General features: G+C 36.5%; 1 protein-coding gene across 2 annotated transcripts in view; it reads left to right on the forward strand.

The window, feature by feature from the left end:
* The first annotated feature begins 225 nt into the window (after positions 1-225).
* EDEM3 (ER degradation enhancing alpha-mannosidase like protein 3) overlaps positions 226-20856 on the forward strand; it is a 69264-nt gene continuing 48633 nt past the window's right edge. For both annotated transcript variants that reach the window (XM_021711382.1, XM_008056109.2), the window contains exons 1-4: positions 226-637; positions 5194-5239; positions 17574-17674; positions 18236-18275. In XM_021711382.1, the coding sequence (XP_021567057.1) occupies positions 477-637; positions 5194-5239; positions 17574-17674; positions 18236-18275 (348 nt within the window). In that variant the 5' untranslated portion in view covers positions 226-476. The remainder of the gene's footprint in view (positions 638-5193; positions 5240-17573; positions 17675-18235; positions 18276-20856) is intronic.

Consider the following 20856-nt stretch of genomic DNA (forward strand, 5'->3'; position numbering starts at 1 on the left):
GGGGGGAGAAGCAGTGCATGCTGGGATTGGTGGTCCTCAGGTGGCGACTCTGTGGGTCGGAGGCGGGTCGAACCGAGAGATCCCGCCCCAGTCCCGCCTTTTGTCCACGTCTCACTTCTCCCGGCCCATGCCGTTTTCTGTCGGCGGAGCCCGCTCCTTTCCGATGCGATCCCCATTGGTCCTGAGGCTCCAGGACTGCGGCCCCACCCGGAAGTAGCCTTGGGGAAGGCGGTTTCCTAGACTACGACACCGGAAAGCGCGGGGAGGTGCTCCGGGCTCCTGAGGGTGGAGGGCGGTGGCAGCGCTGGCGCTGGGGACGGGCTCGGCGGCTTCGGGAAACAGTTCGGCGCCGGCGGCCGCCCGCGTTGCTCTGCATCCCGCCCTCGGCACGGCCAGCAGCCCCCTCGCCACCGGCGCCCCGCAATGTGTCCCACCGACCGGGCGTAGCAGCTGCGCGTGCGCGGAACCGCGGGGCCATGAGCGAAGCCGGCGGCGGCCGGGTCTGCGGGTCTCCGGTCCCCTCGCGAGCGCCATGGAGCCTGGTGGCAGCGACGGCCGCGCTCTGCCTGGTGGCGGCCTCGTCCGTGTGGACGGCGGGGGCCGAGCCCATGAGCAGGGAGGAGAAGCAGAAGCTTGGGTAAGGGTGCTTGGCAGCCTGGGGTGGGTTTCCCGATGAGGCTGACCACGGGCGAGGTGTGCCTGTCATTGCGACCCGGGCTCGCAGTGGCCTTTCCTGTCGCGATTGGAACGGCTGTTGCCACGCGAGAACCCGGCGGGGCGGTGGGCAGGGTTCGGGAAGGTGGGGCCGCCGCCCGCGACGTGACCTCGGGGGCCGACAGGGTGTCGCCCTGGCCGTCGGTGACACGTGCGGACTCCTTGAGGCCAGCCGCGATGTGTCAACGCGGCTGCCATGTCAGTGGCCCGTGAAGGGGGCTGCAGCCTGCGTGGCTGCGCGCAGGAGTCCTGCGGTTGCCTTTCGACGGAGGCATGGTTGGGTTTCTCGCACAAGTGAGCTCCCAGCTGGGAGATTGTTGCTGATCTCACAGTAGTTAAGGAAATGGTGTTTACACCTGTTACGGAAAAGGGGCCGTTCATGGGAACTTGAACTTTACACATTTACTGTTTTCTTGCCCTGTATTTTCATAACAACAGAATATTTGGTGGTATTATTCAAAAACCCCAGTCTTAGGTATACCTACTCATTTTATTCAGTTTTATCAGTCTTTAAAGTGTCATAAAATTGTCAGTTATATTTACAACACTTAATTCAGAGCCAACAGTACTAATACACACGAAGTCCTACAAACGAATAAGAAAAACGCCAAGAACCAACAGAAAATGGGCAAAAGGCATGAACAGTTAAGTCAGAGAAGAGGTAAATGATAAATGTGAAAAGTTACTCAGTCTCATAAATGTGAGAGATGCAGATTAAAACAAGGAGCTGGTTTTTGCCCATCAGATTAGTAAATACAAAACCGGGATACAGTACTGGCTAGCTAAGTTGTTTGTGTGTGGGTAGGGGGGTGGGGAGGGCTTGGTGGGAGTGTAAATAGCTGTAACTTATTGGCAGTATCTCCTAAAATTTAAGTTGTGCGTACTTTTTGAATCATCACTCCCATCTCTGGGAATTTTATTACAGAAATAAAAGCACTATTGATACGGAGGTGGGTATACAAGAATGTGCATTTTGAAAGGACAGAACTGTTCCTTAGAGGAAATGGCTGAGTATGGTTTATTCATATTATGGAATAATATTCAGATATTAGGAAGAGAGAATTATGTCATTGGAAGGCTACTGGAAGCTATCCAGTATATACTGCCAAGACAAAAAAGGTGCAAGTTATACCATCCCATTTCTTTTTTTAAAAGAAAAAATTGTCTAAACTTGCAAAAAAACTGTTAGGGGGTTAGGATGGAAGGGAGGTGAAACCATCAAATTTCACTTTATGTGCTTTATTTAAATCATTGCAAGAGTCTTGTATTCGTTTCTAAATGAAACAGTAAAGGTCATTTGATGGGAAAAAGTTGAAATATCAATGATCAAAATTACCAGTAAATTCCAACAAGAATCTTAAATTTTCTTTTTATGAATTTGGTGTATCATTGATAACTTTTATTGAGCAGCCCACTTTGCAGACACTTTACATATGTTATCTCTGTAATCTTAATGTGGATGTGATCCCCATTTTGCAAATGAGGAAGTTGAGACTCAAGGTTGATTTGTTCAAAGTTGCAGAGCTGGTATTGGAGCCAGTTTTCAAACTCCCTTCTGTCTGACCCCAGAGCCCATGCTCTCTACTGTGTTGCACTTTCATCAGGCTTGGAAGAGAAACATCAAGTCTCTTAAGGTCCACAAGTGTTGTATTTAACCATCACTCTCCTTAAACATTTTTGTTTGAAAAAGAGTCACTGGATAAATCATTTTGACCCAAATTTTGACAGATATTTCCAGTTTTTAACTGGAAAAGTCCAACCAAATTGGCTTGAGATTTCAGTTCAAATTTTGAGATCATGTGTAAAAGTGAAATTGCAATTATTTAGACTTGTTAATTTAGATTGCTTTACTCTAGATTAAGCATAGAGTAAGAATCTGGAGGTATGAACCACAAATACACAATCACATGACTGCTTTCTCCTCTGGGGGTTTTCAGAAAACTTAACTCTGATTCATTAGGTTCAACTGTGTCATTTTTTTTTTTTTTTAAGCCCAAATAATGATTTATGATAAAAAGCAGAAAATGTCCCACCTCTCCCTACCCCTCCAAGCCAGAAATTGTCACAAATGGTAACAATTGATCAGTTGCTTGCAGTTTATAGTTTTATATATTATTTATTTGGTCATATGTAGTCTTCATAGTGGTTCTTATTCCTCATTGCTTTTTGTTTTTGTAAATATTACAGCAAGAGATTTTTGTTAATGTTTTATTTTCTTTAAAAAAGAGGATAAAACAATATCTGTAGCACATTGGTAGGAGATGTAACTTTAAAAAAAGCAAACTTGTAGAAATTACTTAAAATGAAAGAGATAATTTTTGAACTGGAATAGATTTCCAGCACTTTTCTATCCAGTTGTTGAATAGATATAAAACCTTATAGAAACATTTTCCCTGTTTAATATATTAATTATTGTACTGTTCTGTATTTAATTATGACTTTGTTAGGACTTATTTGTGTAAGTCAGAGCAACTGGATATTAAATATCTCCACTTCAAAGTATGTGTTGTGAAACTTGCTGATCTTTTGCTGCATAGATGTAAGGATTGGAAAATAGCATGTCTTTCTTGTGTGCAACCATGATTTACTCATAATCTTGAAAATTGAATGCTTACAAAGTTGGGTTAGCAAGTGAAAACTTATGTCACGTGTAATACACTTGTCTAGGCACTACCACTGCCAATTACAGGAATTTCTACTTCTTGGTAATAAGTATTCCATTTCAGGGAAGGAAAATAAAGAGCTTTTATATCACTGCCTGAAAGGGACATCCTAAACCCTTTCTTTCTCTCTTTTTTTTTGTGTGACTTATGTAGCTAATTTGCAAGATTGCTATCATCTACAATATAATAAATACCTAAAGAGATTCTTTAAGATACTCTAATTTTCTGAGATTATTTGATCCATATTCTATGATTTTGTATGTATTTGTGTGTGTGTGTGTGTGTGTGTGTGTGTGTGTGTGTATAAACTTATAAAGAATGTTTTAGCACAGTAATAGTAAAATCTTGGTTTTAATGATTAGATATATTTAAATGGCTGTTATAAAAAATTATCAGGACTTAATTTATTCACTTCATGAGTTGAGTGTACTTGATTTTGTTGGTCATTATAGCCATGATCTGGAACTCAGGTCTTTTCTGTTGCTAGGTCTATTATTAATAGTATTTCATCATCCATGATTACAACTTTCAAAATGACACTTGCAGTATCACAGGAGGCAAAATAAAAATATAGCCAGCATTTTCTTTAACACCTTTTCCACTTCTTGCTATTAGTGATTGGAACTTTGGGAAAAGAAAAATTAATAAAAGAGGCCAAGCATGGTGGCTTACACCTGTAATCCTAGCACTTTAGGAGGCTGAGGGGGAAGAGTGCTTGACACAGGAGTTTGAAACCAGCCTGGGCAACATAGCAAGACCTCACCTCTACAAAAAATCAGCTGGGAGTGGTGGTGTGCCTGTAGTCCCAACCTCAGGAGGCTGAGGTGGAAGGATCGCCTGAACCCAAGAGGTTGAGGTTGTGGTGAGCCATGTTTGTGCTGCTGCACTCCCATCTGGTGACAGAGTAAGATCCCCCAACTCAAAAAAGATTAAGCTATTTTTCCTTTGCTAATTATTTGACCTTGATTACATTAACATTTGTACTTCATCCTATAGTTTTCAAGCCCCTGAACTTGAGTGTTTGGTTGAAAGGCTGATTCCTTGGTCCCAGCATTACAGATTTTGGTTTAGTAATTCTGTTGTGGTATTCAGAAATCTCCATTTTAAATAGCCACGTTGGAGATTTTGAGAAACAGAATTAACTAAAATACACCAATCTCTTTTTGAGACTTAGCTTTCTCCTTTTTGAGGTGAATACTATATATTTTATTTTTGAGTGTTTTTTAGAGGAGAAGGATACATCACAAAAGTGTCTTTTGAAAATGTGATAAACTTAATAAATATATACTTAAACTAGGCAGTTGTGGCTTTATTCAGTTTAAGGGAAAGGCAGAGGCTTCCTAAAGTATTGTTATTTCATGTCAGTACACATACCTACCCACCCCCTCTTTTAGTAGAACATACAGGATAAGTAATAAATGGTAACAATAATGGTTTCTTTTGGGGGCTTTCCAGCAATATCCCCCCGTCAAGGTAAATGTGTTAAATAATTGTGCTAAGAGGTAATTGGTTTTCAGCATCAGATTTCCTTCCCTCTGGTCATGGCATATGCCATTAATTAGTTTTCTTAGGAAAAATTGTTAGATCAGTTTTACATAAGTTACTAGGAATAATTAAGAGTTTGGCTCAGCTCTGTGTGATAAGTTCATGAAAGCCTGTCTACTAACTGGTATATTTCCTGACTTTGTGTCCCCTTCTACTAAATTTTTCTTTTGTCTTTTATTGGTATATTTTTATGAGGGAGAATTAACTTTTTGAAAGACAATATTAAGAGAATATATTAACTTTTTTTCCACTTCTGCTCTTTTAAAATTAGGACTCAAGTACTGGAAATGTTTGATCATGCTTATGGTAACTATATGGTAAGTAGAAAGCTTATCTTTACATACCATTTATGTGAGCTGATTATTATGTGAGCATAGTCAACTGGGAATTTTGAAGCCTAAATTGTTAGCACATTTTAAAAAAAGTCTTAAAAAAGCAGGGCAAGCAAGGCTAACAGTATTTCTGGTAGTGATTCTTACAGAACCAATTTATTGAATGGGTAAGAATAAAATGAAATTAGATAATGAAGCTTTGTATTTAAACAGTTTCCTTTGGTGCCATCATCAGTGTTCATTGAGTGCTTTATATATCTAGATACTGTGGATGTAAATATGAAAAAAGATGTTATTTCGGGCCTTAAGGAAAATTATTCTCTTAATTTAAAAGAACCTATAAATAATATTACACTCTATGAGGAAATCCACTGCTTAAGAGAGATAAGCTATCACTTATCCTCTATTCAAATTATATCCTCGTGGACTCTGAATTTAATATATTTTGCTTTTTAGTATGCTGATCATATTGTTTTAATGCTCACTTAAGATGAAATAGCAGTTTCAATTTAACAAGATGAAAAGTTCTGGAGATCTGTTGCTCATCAATGTAGATAAAATAGCTAGCAACTTTTAGAATTCATAAGAAAATTTTGCATATAAGTTTATGTAATCTTGAAAAGAGCTTAATCAGACTGTCCTGAGAATTACCTCTTATATTTTAAAATTTTTATAAACACGTTTTCTTTTCTGATTATAACCTATAAAATGTAGTCAGGAAAAATTTGGCAGATAACTAGCTTTAACACTGCTTTAAATATTTTTCGAAATAATTCTGTGAATCCATTTTTCATTATTTATTAACTAAATATCTTCATACATCAGCATTATTAATCATTATCAATGGACATAAATATATATGCTTTATACATTTTGCATTTCTTAACCACATTTTATATTTGATAATCTTTATTTGCTTTTATATTGTACATTTGGAAAGAGCACATTTTGAGTTCTTAATAAATGTTTTTAGAATATGATGGTGATGGATTTTTGGATAGAAACATATTGAAAACATAGTTTTAAATTCAATTCTCAAGACCTCAGTTATTGTGTGTGTGTGTGTGTGTGTGTGTGTGTGTGTGTGTGTGTACTTAACTTTTTTGTACCCATGTGGCAATATTTCTTTCAAAATTATTTATCTCTGGATAATTCAGCTTGGGTAAAGCATAATTTAGCAAATCTAGGCTAATGGTTTTGAGATGGCTGGGTTGGATCCATGTTATGCCCTCGAATCTTAGCATTCTCATAAATGCATGCTTTTGATCCCAAAATTGAATAAAATAGTATAGAGCTGGATGCATTCAATGTCTCACTATGAATAGGAGCCCTTATAAAGCACAGCATCTTTAATATCTTGTCCCTTTTAGATAAATGGCAGAAAGTTATATCAATACATTTTTTCCAGCTAAAGCATATACTTAATTAGTGGGTTTGTGACAGAACAGGTACTGAGGGCAGCAGACTTTCTGGCCCAGTTCTTACTGGGACCTAACTGGGTAACTTTCTACTACAGCTAACTACTTATAAGGTCTAAGAGAGAAAGATTTCAGCTCCAAGGTCTGAGAACTCCTGGAACTCTTTCACATTGCCAGTAGGACTGTACCCATCTGTAGTCCAGTGCAATACATGTTTTAAAGTGGTCAACTATTTTACAACACGAGCGATTCTTGCAGTGTACGTATTCTGTGCTCACTCTATGTGAGTTCTGTAACTCAAGATTTAGTCTAGAATCTACACTTCGCTTTGTCAAATTCTCAACTAACATGACACAGTTCTAAAATATTAAAAAGAATCCAAGTGAAGTCAGTAGAAAATTTTTTCCAGTTCCTATACTCAGAAAAACGATTAGCTTACTATAGAGTATAAGTATAAATTTTGGAGTTAGATGGGTTTGAGTTTTATAATCCTGTCTCAGCTGTGTACTAGGTTGGACCCTAAATGGATCATTCAGCCCCTTCTGAGCAGCATATTGCTATGTGAAATGAGAATAATTGCAAAGGGTTATTATAGACTATGGATTTTTGAGAACAAGCCAATTTCTTTATTTTTGATTTTTAATAAATTCATCTTTTATATGTCTTATGTTTACCTAGCATTATGCCTGGTACATAAATACTTATGAAATATTTTTCTTTAAACTTAATTGACTTCTTATGAAGATGAAATCATATAATAGTTTCAGGTTTTTTTGCATTTGATTATTGCCTTTTAATCTCAAATAATTTTGTAAACTTCATTAAAAATACAAGTTCATGGTGAATTTTGGGGTCTAGAAATTTTCTTTGTTGTAGTCAGTTACCTACTGTACTAAAATGTGAAATGCCTGGTACATGGTGGGCTTTTAATAAATGTTTGAAGCTTTTCCTCATTTCTTACAGTTTTTTTTTTTTTGAGGTGGAGTTTCATTGTGTCACCCAGACTGGAGTGCGGTGGCCGCTCCGGCCCCCGCAGCCTCGACCCGCTGGGCTCCGGCTATCCTTCCGCCTCAGCCTTCCGAGTAGCTGGAACTACAGGCGCACGCTACCACACCCGGCTGATTTTTTTAAAAAATTCATTGTAGAGATGAGGGCTCACCAAGTTGCCCAGGCGGGTCTTGAACCCGCGGGCTCAGGCAATCCACTCACCTCAGCCTCCTAAGGCATGGGATTACAGGCTGAGCCACCAAGCCCGGCTACAATTTTTTTTTCTAATTTACAATTAGAACAATTCGTTTAACCTTCTTGGTTCCCTGGAAAACATGGTATTTTTCAAAGACAGACAGTATAATATAATTAAGAGCCAGAACTCTGGATTTGGAACAGGATACCCTGAGGTAGCTCTGCCACCCACCAGCGGGGTTACAATGGGAAAGTTCCCTAATCTTCCTGAGCCTGTTTCCTTATCTCTGCAAAATGCCTGCCTCACAATGTTGGTTTTTGGGTTTTTTTGAGTCGGAGTCTCACTCCGTCGTCCAGACTGGAGTGCAGGGCCGCTCCCGGCCACCGCAGCCTCGACCCGCTGGGCTCCGCGATGCTTCCGCCTCAGCCTTCCGAGGAGCGGGAACTACTGGCGCGCGCTACCACACCCGGCTGATTTTTGATTTATTGTGGAGATAAGGTCTCGCCAAGTTGCCCAGGCGGGTCTCGAACCCGCAGACTCAGGCAGTCTACTCACCTCAGCCTCCCAAAGGCGCGGGATTACAGGCTTGTAAGGATGAAAGAAGTTAGGATAATTAAAGTGTTCAGAACTAGTGTCTGGCAAATAAATAGGAAGCACCACATAAGAGTTTACTATTGCTACTGATAACAGCCACTACTAACATTATTTATTCTTGGCCGGAGATTGAAATTGCCCTCCTAAAATCGTGTAGTCTTTAAGTCAAAACTTCTTCCCCAGGTTGTATATAAAACTTTCATAAAGCACACACTTTCTTTCCTGTTCTTGGCATGTGCCCTTTGACCTTATTTTTTTCTTTTTATTAATGAAATGGTAGGTTCTATTAATGCTATTTCTTTATCGTGCCAACTTTAGGTAGATTACTACATCTCTGCTATCCCTGATTTATATCTAGGGATTTTCTGGTTTTTAACACTTAATTGGCATAACTGTTAACATTGTGAGGACTATCTATGTTTGACGTCTCTCTAGACCCAATGAGATGGCAGTTTGCTCACTGTGATTTGCACGGATGACTTTCTCTTTTCCCCAGATAACATAAAATTTGGTGTTAATTTTGACAGTTCTCCTAGGTCCTTATTTAACTCTTGACCACAGTCATTTTAGGGTTCCTATCAGTATGTTGTATTTATGTTGAGTTCAGTTTGCATATTTAGATGACAAAATGACATGTATTTGGGTCACAAAAACTTAGAACCTTTTTGGCTTTGGGTTCTCTTATCAGAGAATTGTTTTCCAGTGTTTTTCCTGTCTGCCTTAGAAAACTCAATTAAGCTGTTAAAAGCAAAAGTTGTACTCTGCCCTAAATATTACAAATAAACTTGAAAAGAGTTGGTAAGCACAGTTTTCTTTAGTAGAATTATACCTGATAACTACTTTTAATCTTGATTTTGTGAAAGCGGATCAGTTTTTATCATTCAAACCAAAGGAACTGTTTTAAAATGTAACTTTCTGTGGTTTTTTAGACTTATGTACTTTTTCTTAGTAATGCTTCTCTTTTTCCCCCTAATTTTAAAAAAATTTATTGTGGTAAATTACATATAATATACAATTTACTATTTTAGCCATTTTGAAGTGTACAATTTTGTAACATTAAGTATGTTCACATTATTGGGCATTCATTTCCAGAACTTTTTTCATCTTCATTATCTGAAACTCTGTAGCCAGTGTTTCTTTTTAATTGTTCATCAGAAACAGTCATTTTGGGTTGGGCATGGTAGCTTATGCCTATAATCTCAACACTTTGGGACACCTAGGAGGAAGAGTCACTTGAGGCTAGGAGCTTGAGACCAGCCTGAGCAACATAGCACAACCCTTTCTCTACAGAAAAATTTAAATATTAGCTAGGTATGGTGAGGCACACCTACAGTCCCAGCTACTTGGGAAACTGAGGCAGAGGATCACTTGAGCCCAGGAATTTGTGGCTGCAGCGGGCTTTGATGGCGCCACTGCACTACTGCTTGGGTGACAGAGCAAGATCCTGTCTCAAAAAACAAAGTTATTTTGCAAACAAAGTACTTTAGACATAGTATAATAATATGGATGGGGGGAGATAATACATTTATATATGCGGGCTCAGGCAATCCACTCACCTCAGCCTCCCAAAGGCGTGGGATTACAGGCTGAGCCACCGAGCCCGGCTGGCCTCTACTTTTAGAACATTCTAAAACCCTACCACAGTTCCGTAAGAAATTCTATAGTGTCCTCTCAATGTCTGACACTCTACATAGAATTTTTAATTCAGAATCAAGTCTTTTTACTTAAGTTTTTTTTTTATTTCAGAGGAAAGATTTATTTAAAAGTAAATTAGAGAAAAAGAAGGGAGAGAGAAGATTCACCTCTCCAAGGTGAGGGAGGGGACAATTAAGTTTTTTAAGGTGTCACTTGCATTAAAATTCTAATTTTACATGCACAGTCTGTGTCTTGACCCTGGTATACAGTTGTTTAACCTCCACCACAATCATGATGCAGAACATTTCCATCACCCCCAAAATTTACCTTATGTTTATTTGTAGTAAATTCCTTCTCTCCACCTCCAACCTCTAGTGACCTTGATCTGCTTTTTGTCACTACAGTTTTCCCTTTTATAGGATTTCATATAAATGGTGTCATAAGGTACACAGTCTTTTGATTCAGGTTCTTTCATTCAGCATGATGCTTTTGAGATTTATCCGTGTTGGAGATTTACTATAGTTCCTGTTTATTGCTCAGTTGTGTTCCTTTGATTTGATGGAGGATAGTTTCTTTATTCATTCACGAGTTGATGAGTATTTGACTTGTTTGTGGTCTTTGGCTGTTACTGTATTAATAAAGCCGTTAAGAGCTGTGAGAGCAAGTTTTTACGTAGGCATATATTTTCATATATTTCCTACCTAGAAATGGGATTACTGGGTCATATGGTATGTAATTTTAACTTTATAAGAAACTACCAAAGTTTTCTAAAATGGCTATAATATTTTGCATTTTCCTCCAGCAACTTATGAGTTTCAGGTATTCCATATTCTCTTAAGCACTTGGTATTTTGCAGTCTTATTAATTTTAGCCATTCTAGTGGATGTGTAGTGATATTTCATTGCGATTTTAATTTGATTTCTGCTCATGACTAATAATGTTGAAAATCTTCCCATGTGCTTATTTGCTATTTGTATATCTTTTTTGATGAGGCATCTGTTCAAATCTTTTGTTCATTTTAAAACCAGGTCATTTTGCCTGTTATTAGTAAGTTATAAAAGTCATTATATATTATAGATATTAGTCCTTTGTCAAATACATATTTTACATTTATTTTTCCTCCTAGCCTGTGCCTTATCTTTTAATTTTCTTAACAGTGACTTTTGAAGTAGAAATATTTTAAATTGTGATCAAGTTCAATTTATTGTTATCTTTTATTATTTATGCTTTTTATAACCTTCCTAAAAAATATTTGCCTAACCCATGGTCAAAAGTTTTTCTTGTTTTCTTTGAGATGATTTTAGTTTGTTCATTTAGATCTATGACTCACTTTGAGCTAATTTTTGTGAGATGAGGAAGAGATGAATTGATATATATCTTTAATATGAACATCCAATTATTCTAGCACCATTTATTAAAAAGAATAACCTTTCCTTACTGAATTTTTTGACTCCTATGTTAAAAAAAAATCAGTTAACTATATAAACGTGGGTCTGTCTCTACACTGTAATTTTTTCTGTTCCGCTCTCTGCCCTTACACCAATATTACATTGACTTGATTATTGTAGCATTATAGTAAGTCCTGAAAATGTCTTTGAGTTTTTTTTCCCCCCAAAATTGTTTTGACTATCCTAGGTCCTTTGCATTTCTGTGTAAATTTTTGAATCATATTGTCAATTTCTACAGAAAAAAAACCTAATTAAGCTTTTTTTTTCTGGGGTTACGCTGAATCTGTAGATCAGTTTGGAGAGAATTGTCTTACTGACAATATTGAGTCTACCAACTCACGAACACGGTGTCTGTGTTCATTATTTAGGCCTTTGTTAGTGTTTCGGCCATAAGTTTTATGGTTTTCAGTATATAGGTCTTTGCACAACTATTGTAAATTTATCCAGAAATATTTTATTTTTTGATGGTAATGTTAGTTGTAGTTTTTCACATTTTAGTTTCCAGTTGTTTCTTCATCTTACACAGAAATACAATAACTTTTTTTCTGTTGACCTTAAGTCCTGCAACCTTGTTAAACTCTTGTGGTATTTCTAGTAGGCTTTCTTAGTAGATTCCTTAGGATTTTCCATATGGTCAATCATATCATCTGTAAACAAAGAGACTTTTACTTCTTCCTTTCCAATCTTTATGCTTTTCATTTCTTCTTGTCTTATTGTAGCAGCTAGGACTTCCAGTACTATGTTGAAAAGAAGTGCTGAGATCCTTGTGTTGTTCTTATCTTAGGGAGAAAGCAGTTTGTCACTGAGTATGAAGTTACCTTTTTTGTTTTTATAGATACCCTTATCAGCTTAAGTTTCCTTTTATTCCTAGTTTGCTTTGAATTTTCATCATGCAAGGATGCTGAATTTTGTCAAATGCTTTTTGTAAATCTATTGCTATGATCTTTAAAAAAAAATCTATCAGTAGCAGGACTTTATTTCATTGTAACATTATTATTTATTGTTATTTATTTCATATAACATTTTTTCATAAATTTGAGTTATTGTTGCCCAAAACCAAATTAAGATATATTGAAAAATTTGGAGACTTTTATTTTCATCTAATTTTGAATGCTTACTTAAAGTAATAGTAACACTAGCATTTCATTTAAAATCTTATGAGACAACTTCATTTTTGTTACTTTTTTCTCCCTAGTGCTTACAAACATATTGTAAAATATGGTACCTAAAAGAACAATAGATATTTAGTGTAGGAAATGAGTCTAATAGTTTAATAGTTTAGATAAATGAACTCCTAAACACCTGAGAAATGGTTGACAAGTGAGTATAAATGGTGGATGAAAGGGAGTAAGAAAATTTGGTTTGGGAGGAATGAAAAGAGAACTGATAAGTTGTGCAGGTTCAATCAGTAATTAACATATGTTATCAGTGTATAATAGATGGCTTATTAAATATCATTTAGTTTTTATTTATTTTTTTCTACTTTAAGGAGTAAGTTGTTTAACAATAAGGATCTGGAATAAAACTTTTAAAAATGGATATAACTGTTGAAAATTAAATGTTTTATATTTCTGTTAATTCACTTATATAATCTGTGATTTTAAAAAATTACTGTTTTTAGTAGAATAAAATTTCCTCCTCTTACCTAGTTTTGGAATTGGTTTTTCCCAAAAAGTTGATTTTTTTTTTTTTAATGTAGCTTTGACTTATTGAGTGTTTTAGGGTAAGGTCCTATCACCTACAAGTCCTAGAAAATTTAGAGTCTTTATATGGAGAGTCTATTATATTTTGTTTTAATTTATATTTGCTTTTGCTAGGCAGATGCTCTGCTTTATTTATATGGGACTCTTTTATCACCGGAATTTTATTTCGAGTGATAATTATTAAATGTTTCTCATGGCTCTGAGTCATATCAATATAAATTGCTTATCCCTTATTATGGCAGTACCTTGTGAAGAGGAGGTACTATTGTACTTCACAAAACCCGGATGTTAGAAGCTTAATAACACTGTTTATTTACCATGTATTCATTGCTCTGGATTTGTGCAGACCATCTGTATTTGCTTTGTGGTTAACACAAAGAAAAGGCTTTGGTTGTATTTTTTATCTTGAAATTATGGGATGAAGTATTTTTACTCCTAGTTCAAAGCTCCCTCGTTTTATTATTCTAGTTTGTAGTTACTATTAATATTTTTATTATCAAGTTCAAAATTGAATTTCATATGTAATGTGGGGTTTGAATTCATATTTAATTTCATACAGAGGTGTGTATATGTCTGGTTTGCAAAACCCCATAAATGGTAGTATGAAATTTTCTAAGCAGTGGTTGAAAATAGTAAGGGGCCAGGCTCGGTGGCTCAGCCTGTAATCCTGCGCCTTTGGGAGGCTGAGGTGAGTGGATTGCCTGAGCCTGCGGGTTCGAGACCCACCTGGGCGGCGAGACCTCATCTCTACAATAAATCAAAAAATCAGCCGGGTGTGGTAGCGCATGCCTGTAATTCCGGCTACTCAGAAGGCTAAGGCAGAAGGATCGCCGGAGCCCAGCAGGTGGAGGCTGCGGTGGCCGGGAGTGGCCACTGCACTCCAGTCTGGGTGACAGAGTGAGACTCCAACTCAAAAAAAAAGAAAATAGTAAGGAACTTTTTACAACTCAATTAATATTTGAATGATTTTTTTTTACAAAATATCTTTCAAAATATGTTAGCAACTTAAAAAATTTACATGTATTGACTTTTAAGTTGTTTATATGTGTTATATATGAAACCTTAAAGCAGTAAAAAATAATGTACATTGTAGGAAGTTAGTTCTGTCAGAATTAACACATAAAAACCTATAAATTTGAAGCGTGAAAAGACACATGTAAAAATAATTAGGAATTTATGCTGGAAATTTGTATGTAATATTAAAATTACAAAGTATGGAATTCAGAATTTAGTTGTTGTATATGGTATCTACATATATCAAAACATTTGTTCCATGGAATCTTCTACCCAGGAATGAATCAGTATAGTGTTCAATTTTTCTAATTACCTGAAGGGTTGAGATCTTCAGTGCACTTTGTATTTGTTAGCCTGCTTTAGAAGTTTTGTTTTTTTGTTTTGTTTGGTCTTTCCCTTTCTTTGTATTTTTTGTCTTTCCTTTTTCCAAGTGTCTCTAGTCTATAATTCTGCAAATGTGCTGTGAATTTGGAATCTAAATAATTAATATAGAGAAGACAATAGGAGAGAATTGGACATGGAATCCGGATTATTTGATTCTAGTCTCTAAATGTTTCTCATAATATTTTATTAATTTTAGAGGAATCTTCTAGAAGCTCTTCTTTGGTGAAAGAAATATAAAGTTCTGCAGGTCTTTCTTGTTTCTCTTCTTTTCTGTTAAAACGCACAGTTAGTAGGTGGGAATGTTCCTGTCTAGTTTCATGGAAACAACCACCCAACTTAAAGAACCTGGTTGTGGCTTATGGCCATCTGGAAAAGACCACTAGCATCAACTTCCATACCCTTTGGGCGTTACTATAACTCCCACTAAAGCCTGTCTTTATTACTAATACCCATGTTGTGGTCAGTACAGTACATACAGCTTTATCTTTTATAATCCACTATTCACTCTTGGGACTTGAGAATTTCTTTTCATATTCTCAAGCTCAACTATGTGTAAACTTTATTTTTAAAAAAATTGTTCAGGATTTTACTGTGTTTGTAGTGGGTAGAAAGGAAGATTCCTTTATGTATTTTATCACCATCTAGACCAGAAGTGATCTGTCATGGTCATTTTTAAAAATAAAAAAAATCCCAGTAATCCAAACTATAAAGTACCTTTCAAATCATAAACAAAAGTAAGTTTCAGATGGAGTAAATCTAAACATTTAAAAAACAAAATTACAAAATATTCTTTTCAGAGGATCAGAGTATCTTTTTTTTTTTTGAGTTGGAGTCTTACTCGGTCTCCCAGACTGGAGTGCAGTGGCCGCTCCCGGCCACCGCAGCCTCGACCTGCTGGGCTCCGGCGATCCTTCCACCTCAGCCTTCCAAGTAGTGAGAATTACAGGCATGTGCTACCACGCCCGGCTGATTTTTTGATTTATTGTAGAGATGAGGTCTCGCTGCCCAGGCGGGTCTCGAACCTGCGGGCTCAGGCAATCCATTCACCTCAGCCTCCCAAAGGTGCGGGATTACAGGCTGAACTACCGAGCCTGGCTCAGAGTATCTTTTTAAAGTGTGCCTGAATTCCAGAAACCATCAAGAAAGAGACTGATAAATTTAATTACATTTTTAAAGCTTAGGGTGAAAGCACCATAAAATTAAAAGTCAAACAAGACAGAAGAAAAATATCTACTGTATATAGCAAACATATGTATAAGGAGTTTCTTTTGGCCAAAAAAAAAACCAAACCAAAACAACAACAGAATAATGGACAAAAGGTGTCAACAGATATGCCAACAAAGAAATAACAATGGCTAATATAAAAAGATGTGTATTTATATTAATAATCAAGCTTGAGATACCATTTTTTTAAACTCAGGAGATTGGCAAAATGTAAGCTACTGATCATTTCCTGTGCTAGTGAGAGTATAACTAAAACTATAAATTAGTGTCCTTAGTTTGGTAGTATTCATCATAAATTAATCATCCTTACTCTTGACCTACTGGGTCTGTTTTTAGATATCTAATCTATAGAAATACAAGTATATGTACAAAATATATATGCACACGGTTGTTTATTGCAGCATTGTTTTTATAGGAAGAATTGAAATAAGCCTGCATGTTCATCAGTAGAATAATTAATAAATACACTTTAGCATATCCATGCTGCGGAATACTGTGAGAAGCAGATACTGTTAAGGATATAGGCTCCGGAATCATGGTCCCCAGCTTTGAATTCTGTATTCATCATTTACTAGCTGCATGATCTTGCCTTCACTTCTCAGGGCTTCCTTTTTCTCACCTGTGAAATGGGGATGATTGACTCTACTTCAGAGGGTTGTTGTGATAATTAACTAAAGTATATAGCATAGTGCTTAGAATATAAGTACGCAATAAATACTAGCATCTACACCTAGCAGTTATTGGAAAGATTAAAGTACACCTTTAACATTCTAGCATGGAAAAATATCTCCATGATTTAAGAAAACAAATTTTAGAGCAAATGTGCATGTGACTTGAGCACCTCTTTGTAAATAAAAATTGTAGATGATATATGTGCATGTATTTGAATGTATATGGATAAATCTGGAAGCCTAAATGACAATCTTAACAGAGTTACCTCCAGGGATTGAATTTGGAGAAGAGGAAATAGATTATCTGTTTGTTTTTGAGTTGGAGTCTCTGTTACCCAGGCTGGAGTGCAGTGGTACGATCATGGCTCACCACAGCATCAACCTGCTGGGCTCAGGTAATCTTTCCGCCTCAGCCTTCCAAGTAGCTGGAACCACAGGCATGGGCCATCATGCCTGGCTAATTTTTTTATTTATTGTAGAGGTGAGGTCTCGCCAAGTTGCCTAAACTAGTCTCGCACCCCTGGGTTCGGCTCAGACATTTCCTCTTGCCTCCACCTCCCAAAGTGCTGAGATTACAGGTGTGAGCCACCATGTCTGGCCAGATTATCAGTTTTTTGTTGTGTTTTGTTTTTTAGTTGGAGTCTTACTCCATCACCCGGGTTGGAGTGCAGTGGCACACCCATGGCCTCCCCAGCATTGACCTGCTGGGTTCCAGCGATCCTTCCACCTTAGCATTCTGAGTAGCTGGAACTACGGGCACGTACTACCGTGCCCGGCTAATTTTTTTTTTATTTTTATTGTAGCAACAGGGTCTTACCAAGTTGCCCCAGATTATCAGTTTTTTAAGGAAATTTTTTTGGTATTATTTGACTTTTTGTCAATCATGTATTACACTAGTAATTGCATATTTTAAAAATTCCACAGACTGTACAACTTTTGATTAGGCTTCATTTTACTTTTTTTAAAACTGTACAAACTCATGTTCTCTAGATGATGTGTACTTTCTCTCATTTTTCTTGGTGACTTATTAAGATTTTCCTTGCAGGAACATGCTTACCCAGCTGATGAACTCATGCCTTTAACTTGTAGAGGTCGAGTTAGAGGCCAGGAGCCAAGTCGGGGTGATGTTGATGATGCCTTGGGAAAGTGAGTAACACATGGCATGGCATAGCATCTCAAAGTTCCCAGTGTTAGGCTTCTTAGATCTAGTTTTTGTACAGTAGTATTTCTGGGGATTGGCTAAATTTTAGACTGCCTTAAATATCACATTAAGCGCCTTTATTTTTTCTAGTATTGTGTATAAAAACTTAATCATTTTACTTCTTAGATCAGAGAAAAGTTTGTTTTTTGCTAAATTGGATATAACCTTTAAAATGTTTATAAATTTTATGTAATTTTAAAAATATATACGAAGTCACTTACAAATTATAAAGTGTGGATGCTTCAACCTTTTCATTTGTTTTACAGAGAGCTAGTGAATGTTTCTGTGCATTTGAAAGCTATATCAATATATTGAATATAAATGTAAAGTTAAGGCTTTTCCATTGTTTTCAGTGCTTTGTAGGTTACATTGTACTATATAACTACATGGAAGTACTGTTTAGTAGAAAGTACCAGTAAGTAGGATGTAGATAAATTGGCCTGTACATCCATGGATAAACTATCTAGAATTCTAATGTTTTTTATCTCCTCATTCTTGTTTCTTAGATTTTCCCTGACGCTGATTGATTCTTTAGATACTCTTGTGGTAGGTTTGATTCTTCTTGGATTTACTTATTTTATAAATTTTATAATATGTACACTCAAGTAATATGAATATAATCATAACATACTAAGTATGAAATAGAAGCCTCCAGAATTGCAGATGTTCTGACTTTTTCTTCTGAATAACTTTCACACTGTTAAGTTAATATGTCAATTGAATGTCAAGTGGAATTATGTAGAATAATGGAGATACCCAAATAATTTATGAGAATGTCAGCTTATGTGATGGCACCGTAATCAGGAAGGATTTTTACCTCCCTTTGGATAAGGAGATTGAAGCTATTGGAAGAAAGTAATTATAGAAGATACCATTGATATTGGTGTTCCATAGTGACATGCCACAATGATACTGAAGTTGTTAAATTAGAATCTTTATTTGCTGTGTTCATAAACAAAAATTTATTTTTCCCAGCAGTGATTTTTAGCAGTAAGTGATCACTTCTTAACTCTCCTTTTCAACCTCATGTGATGTAGAAATCATTTTAATTAATTCTGGTTCAGGACTGTTTGTGATAACAGAGGGGAAAGATTGGGTTCCAGATGTCATGATTTTTAAATACAGTGTCTTTCCAGTTTTTTACTCTTAGATCATTATGGTATAAACATAGGCTTGTTTAAAAATTTCCCTTAAGGCATAATTCTCAACTTTGCACTAAAGTCCCAAGTACTGATTAATATTTAAGAAACAAAACAGAAAAATCTTTGGGGTATCAGAAATTTTTCAGAGCCAGCCTTTTCTTCTCAATGTTGTTTTTACATTCTTCTTTCACTGATGCTTTTTGTTTTGCTTTTTTTTTAGAACAATGATTCTCAACTCTAACAGCAGCTTAGGGAGATCACCTGTGAAATTAAAGCAAAAAATCTCCTCCCAATTTATTCTAGTTTAGTTATTCTGGAGTGGGGCTGGGAATTATTATTTATTCTTCTAAAGCTTCTCTTCAGTTTTAAAATACAGTCATGGTTGAGAAAACCATAGTTGTTTGAACCTTTTTAGCTGGGTCAAGGTTTTGAAAGTTATGGTTTATTTTTCAGAGAATAATAGAGTGTGCATACTTAGTTATATTCACTTGAGTAGGAGAGAGTATTGTGTCTTGGTTTAGTGGTCCTAGGGTTTCTGCATATAATAGAGGACGAGAAATAAGATCCAAAATGTCTTGAGAGCCACATATCATCTTGGGAGAAACTAAGTGGTATTATTCATTTCTAACTGTAGCTGGATTATTCACATCAGGTCTGGTTTGGTATTTGGGAGCAAATGAGGAACAGAAGCTGTATGTTAGAAAAGACCATAGGTGTACTTATATTTGATTTTCATTCTCATCTTGGCTTTATCTTTCCATATAGCAGATTCCCTATCATTTCTTTGTCAGTTTTTAGTTGATATTCATGAACATGAACCTTAGACATAAAATGTCTTAAAAAATATTATCAGAAATGAAGGAGGAAAGGTGGTTTCAGGTTGCATAACTTTTCTACATTTAGAAATCTGTTGGCATCTAATTTGGCAGCCATTAATTATTATAAAGGTCCTGTCCTTCAGGTTATAACAATTATATGCTTTGGCATTGGTTCTCAAAATAAAGTCCCTGGTCCAGCAGCATCAGCAATACCTGGGAACCTGAGAAATACAAATTCTCAGGCCTTCTTTCAGAAATACTGAATACTCTGGGGGTGAGGCCCAGCAGTCTGTTTTTAAACAAGCTTCTAAGTGATTCTGATATTTGCTAATTTTTGTGTATCACTGTACAATGGTGCAGTGCTTTGTAAACTGCAAAGTACTACAAGTTGACTAGGAATCTTGCTGAAATGCAGATTCTGATCCAGTAGATCAACGTGGGACCCAAGAGTCTGCATTCCTAGTAAGCTGCTGATAGTGTTTAGCAGATCAAACTTTGAGTAATGTGGCTGTGGTATAACCTGAGTTCTGGTTCCTTGTTGTAGGGATAACAAGAAGTTGATTAAATAATACTGATATGTGTGGCCTCAGCCAAATTACTTAACTTTCTGGACCCCTGTTTTTACCTCAGAAGGAGCTAAAGTGGATATTGGTCTCAAATATATTGAAATGAAGATAATGACAGAAAGGATGAGACTTGAATTTATCCTTTGTTATCAGCTTGGAGTTTAAGAAACTTATTAAATAATAGGGTTGTTAGAATGAATTTGCTAGCTAATTATGGACAGAGATAACTCTATTTAACTTTCTTTATTTGAAAAATATGGTATTGACACTATTTTTGGTTGTTTTGATTTTGGAGAGAAGGTAGAAAAGCCATTTTTAAGTTAGAGAAGCATTTCAGACTGAAAGAAGACACATAGAAGGAAGTTTGACTGCAAGTTAGAAGAGTTCAAGAAGGAAAAATTCTCAGGAGATAGACGTAGAGAGAAGAGTAAGATCAATAAAGTGATTCTAAAAATGTGTGTGGAGGGTGGGGTGAGTGGAACAGTTGTGTCTCATTCTAAAAGTGTTAGAAAGACTGTATCACTTTTTTTTTTTTTTTTTTTTTGCCTCTGCATTTGTTGCTGCAGAGTTCCCATGGACTTAGAGATTGAGAAGGGAAAGC

This window comes from Carlito syrichta, unplaced genomic scaffold (assembly GCF_000164805.1).
Source record: "Carlito syrichta isolate Samal-C Ts95f unplaced genomic scaffold, Tarsius_syrichta-2.0.1 Scaffold302219, whole genome shotgun sequence".
NCBI lineage: Eukaryota > Metazoa > Chordata > Mammalia > Primates > Tarsiidae > Carlito > Carlito syrichta.